The 4,596-nt window shown below is 49.1% G+C and overlaps 1 protein-coding gene across 1 annotated transcript; it reads left to right on the top strand.

Moving 5' to 3' along the window:
* The first annotated feature begins 1,080 nt into the window (after nucleotides 1–1,080).
* On the top strand, nucleotides 1,081–2,376 carry ATOH1 (atonal bHLH transcription factor 1). Its single transcript, XM_034671051.1, has one exon. The coding sequence runs from the start codon at nucleotides 1,081–1,083 to the stop codon at nucleotides 2,149–2,151; it is 1,071 nt and encodes a 356-aa protein (XP_034526942.1). The 3' UTR covers nucleotides 2,152–2,376.
* Nucleotides 2,377–4,596: the final 2,220 nt, after the last annotated feature.

The raw sequence follows: 4,596 nt of genomic DNA, 5'->3' as shown, positions 1-4,596 counted from the left end.
TCATTTTTCTTTGGGCACTCTCCCCTGGCTCCGCATTCGTAAGGAGCCCTACTGTGGGTGTTGAAACTGTAAAATATCCCTGTCCTACAACCAGTCAACACAGAGTTTCCTGCAGATTACAATCCTAGTTTGCCGGGGTGCTGGGAAAAGGGTACTGCGGGGACTGGGGAATCTGAAATTTAGTGCATTCTATCACTGTACCACAACTTTACTAGATTACATAAAGTCTATCTGGAGCGAGAGATGAAAATTAAGAAACGTATTCTGACACAGTTATGGGGTTTTTTTTGTTTTTTTTTTTTCCTTCTGACATTGATTTTCAATAGTGGGTCTCAGCAATTATATATATATATATATGCAATTATGTATCTATTAACATGTATTATGAAAGATTTATATACACATATATGTATGACATACACGAGAGACTTTACACGTTTGGTCACAAACGGTGGGAGCTGTGATCCTAGCTTGGAGGCAGCAAAGGTCAGGCGGGCCTGGCCCCTCCGGGAGTGCGCTCCCAGCGCCAGGCGCGTCCAGCCTCGCTCAGGTTCCAGCCAAGAGTGCGCTCCGCATCCGCTCACGCACCCCCGCCGCTGGCGTGGTGACACAACACTGGAGTCGAATTACAACCCGCAATTAACATATGAATTTGACTAACTTAAAAGAGGATAGAAGAAAGGCGGGGGGAACGCCGAGCGGGCGCTGGAGTCTTCAGTACGCAGGAACTTTTCTCCGGGTGTAAAAACTCTTTGATTGGCTGCTCGCACGCGCCTGCCGGCGCCCTCCATTGGCTGAACAGACACGCGACCGGCGCGAGGAGGGGGCTGGGAGAGGAGCGGGGGGGTGTGGGGGGGAGACACACTGGCGCGTGCCGCTTTTTAAAGGGGCGCAGCGCCTTCAGCAACCGGAGAAGCTTCGTTGCACGCGACCTGGTGTGTGATCTCCGTGTGGGTGGGGGAGGGTCGAGGAGAAAAAAAATAAGACATTGCAGTAAAGACCCAGGAAGGGTTTTTGTTGTAGTTGAGCGGGTTTGCCAGTACCTCCTCCGACCCTGCGCCACCGAGCCTCTGAAGTGCAATGTCCCGCCTGCTGCACGCAGAGGAGTGGGCTGAAGTGAAGGAGTTGGGGGACCACCATCGCCATCCCCAGCCTCACCACCTGCCGCAGCCGCCGCCGCCACAGCCACCTGCGACCCTGCAGACGAGAGAGCATCCCGTCTACCCGGCCGAGCTGTCCCTCCTGGATAGCACCGATCCACGCGCCTGGCTGGCTCCTACTTTGCAGGGCATCTGCACGGCACGCGCCGCTCAGTACTTGCTGCATTCCCCCGAGCTGGGTGCCTCTGAGGCTGCGGCGCCCCGGGAGGAGGCGGACGGCCGGGGGGAGCTGGTGCGGAGGAGCGGCGGCGGCGGCGGCGGCGGTAGCAGCAGCAAGAGTCCTGGGCCAGTGAAAGTGCGGGAACAGCTGTGCAAGCTGAAAGGCGGGGTGGTAGTAGACGAGCTGGGCTGCAGCCGCCAGCGCGCCCCTTCCAGCAAACAGGTGAACGGGGTGCAGAAGCAGAGGCGCCTGGCGGCCAACGCCAGGGAGCGACGCAGGATGCACGGGCTGAACCACGCCTTCGACCAGCTGCGCAACGTTATCCCGTCCTTCAACAACGACAAGAAGCTGTCCAAATACGAGACCCTGCAGATGGCCCAGATCTACATCAACGCCTTGTCCGAGCTGCTACAAACGCCCAGCGGCGGGGAGCAGCCGCCACCGCCGCCAGCATCCTGCAAGAGCGACCATCACCACCTTCGCGCCGCCGCCCCCTACGAAGGCAGCGCGGGCACCGCGACCGCAGCGGGCGCCCAGCCAGCCTCCGGAGGGGGCCAGCGGCCGACGCCTCCTGGAAGTTGCAGGACTCGCTTTTCGGCCCCGGCCTCCGCGGGAGGATACTCGGTGCAGCTGGACGCTCTGCACTTCTCGACTTTCGAGGACAGCGCCCTAACAGCGATGATGGCGCAAAAGAACCTGTCGCCTTCACTGCCGGGGGGCATCCTGCAGCCAGTGCAGGAAGAAAGTAGCAAAACTTCGCCCCGTTCCCACAGAAGCGACGGGGAGTTTTCCCCCCATTCCCATTACAGTGACTCAGATGAGGCAAGTTAGGAATGTGACAGAAACCTGAAAACTGAGAAACAAAATCGCCCTTGCCCAAGGCGCGGGAAACCCCGCGGTTAAAGATCCCCGCACCCTTTTAATTTTTGTTCTGAGATTGTCGTTGTTTAGCAACGACTTGGCTTCATATGGCAGCTATATTTGATGGTTTGCAAAAGCCTCCGCTATTTCAAACTTCCTATGGTCCATATTGGTGAAAACTTGCTGTTAAAGTTCTGTTCTTTCCTCCCTCCTTCTCTCCCTGTAGATAGATAAGGTATAAGTATATGTACCCAAATATGGCATCATTATTCTAGTTTCCCTGCTGCCAATACGCTGCTAAAACGTCGCATTTTCTTCTCTGTAGTTGGTTTGTGTTTTAATTTATTTTATGCCCTGGGCATTCATCCCTGTGTGTTGCGCGCACTCATGTGTGGGACAATTAGTATTCCGAAGTATTTTCTCAAAATGTATCATGAAACGAAAAGTTAATGGCTCCAAAGTGAATAACTTTTGACTATGGAACGTCAGAAAACAGGGAACCCTTAGGTTTATATATTGTATAAACATACCCAGTATGTATATAGGATCGCGGTACTGTTGGCGTCTTTTAGGAAACTTGGCGCACGCACTTTATCAGCCGCTGCTGTTGCGGCTCCAGGACAAACTCAACTGCCAATTGCAGACCAGTTTTGTGTTGTTGTTGTTGTTGTTGTTGTTTTAAACACGGCCACTTATAATCCTTAAGCTCTTTGCAAATGTTTGTTTAAAAAATTAAAATTAAAAAAAAATCCAGTAGTGTCAAAAGCATTTGGTCAATTTTATTTTGCTTTGTTAATGTTAGAAAACTTATTTATTATTGATCGTTTGCTACCATTTCTACTGATCTTGATTCATTTTTTTTACGTTTTTCTACTCGAGATCATTTTATTTTAATTTAGCAAAACCAACTGCCATTGTTTTATGTATTTTCTTTTGCAAATGATAAAAATAAACGTGAAAATACCTTTATTTGTCACTTATTCCATTCTAATATAAGCATTAAAAACAGCTTTGAAATGACCTTGAAGACTTGAGCTTAGTCTTCTATTAATTGAGAGTCTATGAGTTTTGAAGAAAAATTCTGTCATAAACATTGTAGCTTCAGGCAGTACCATGATCAAGTCAGTAAATAAGTTGTTAGGGGGTAAAAATTTCCCCAAATTTGCAACCATTTTGCCTCTTCGGTAGCCTGGATCTTTCCAGTCTTCCTCACTGCTGTCCCCAACAACCTCTGCAAGGGGAGGCACCTGTTTCAGGTCTCCTAAGATCTCACCAGGAGTAGTGAATTTTACCAAGGTTACCTGTTCCCACTCCATAAAAACTTTAGCCAACTTGAAGACTTTTGCCATGGATCAAAAACACACAGCACAAGCTTTCTCAATCTCTCCCTCCTTCTGCCTCTCTCTCCCCTTTCCTCTCTCCCTCTCTTCCCTTCAGCTGTGGTGGCGCCGGGGGCGATAGTTGTAAGTTGAAGACGGGAATGAAAAGAGAACAATGGAAAAAACTTGAAGGGAAAGCGGATGGGGATCCTTGATTCAAAAATTAGAAGCCCTAGGAAATTGTTGACCTCCCCTCTTTTTCCCCCCAAACGATTCTGCTTATTCCACTATAGAAGATAATGTTTGCTTTTATTTTGTCTTTCTGAATTAGTTCCTATGTAGAAAATGTTTATATTTTTGAGTCAGTTGCAGGTACTAAACAGTACACCCACTCTCACTTCTGGGTCCTCACCAGGGAAAAGCCTATTCTGGGTGTCAGGATCCAAGATTTTGAAAAAGTTAATACAATGCATGTGCGGAGATTGTAGAAAGAGGAATTTTAAAAATGTATTTGGCAAACGTGAGAGTATAACTACTTGTTAAAGATTGGGCGACGTTCCACTGGATAAGCATCGCTGAATTTGAGAAGTTGATTTTAAGCCAGATCTTTTATATTTTGTGTCTTCATTAGGATAACAAATTGTGAGAACAAGAGAGGAGCGGTGGGAGGGGGGAAAGCCAGAGAAGGTTAATTTACCCATTCCAGCATCATCCTCTCCCCCAGCACCTTGAAAAGAAGAGAGTGCCACAAACTAGTTTTGCAGGAAAGCAATGAGCAAAGGAGCGCAGTTCTGGTCTTGAGTAGGGAACTGTGGGACCAGCTCTTGACTGACCACCTGGGTTTCCATGGCTTTGAGCTGAAGCCGAAGTTCGAGGGAAGCCAAGAGACTCCGCCAGCTCTGAGAGGTGAGCGGTAGCTCCTGGCACTTTCCAGGGGCAGAAACAATGCACCTGTCCCTTAGATAACCTTTTGCACCACTGAGTTTGCCGTGCTCATGATAAACATCAGGAATCTTCAGGCTGCTGAATAAATCAAGCGATTGCTTCTAACACATTTCCATTTCACTCTCAGTAAAGAAACTCAACAGGCATGGAC

Source organism: Ailuropoda melanoleuca, chromosome 11, assembly GCF_002007445.2.
Source record: "Ailuropoda melanoleuca isolate Jingjing chromosome 11, ASM200744v2, whole genome shotgun sequence".
In the NCBI taxonomy this organism is placed as follows: Eukaryota; Metazoa; Chordata; class Mammalia; order Carnivora; family Ursidae; genus Ailuropoda; species Ailuropoda melanoleuca.
Note: the sequence above shows the minus strand (reverse complement) of the source record. Positions and strands in the feature narration are given on the sequence as shown.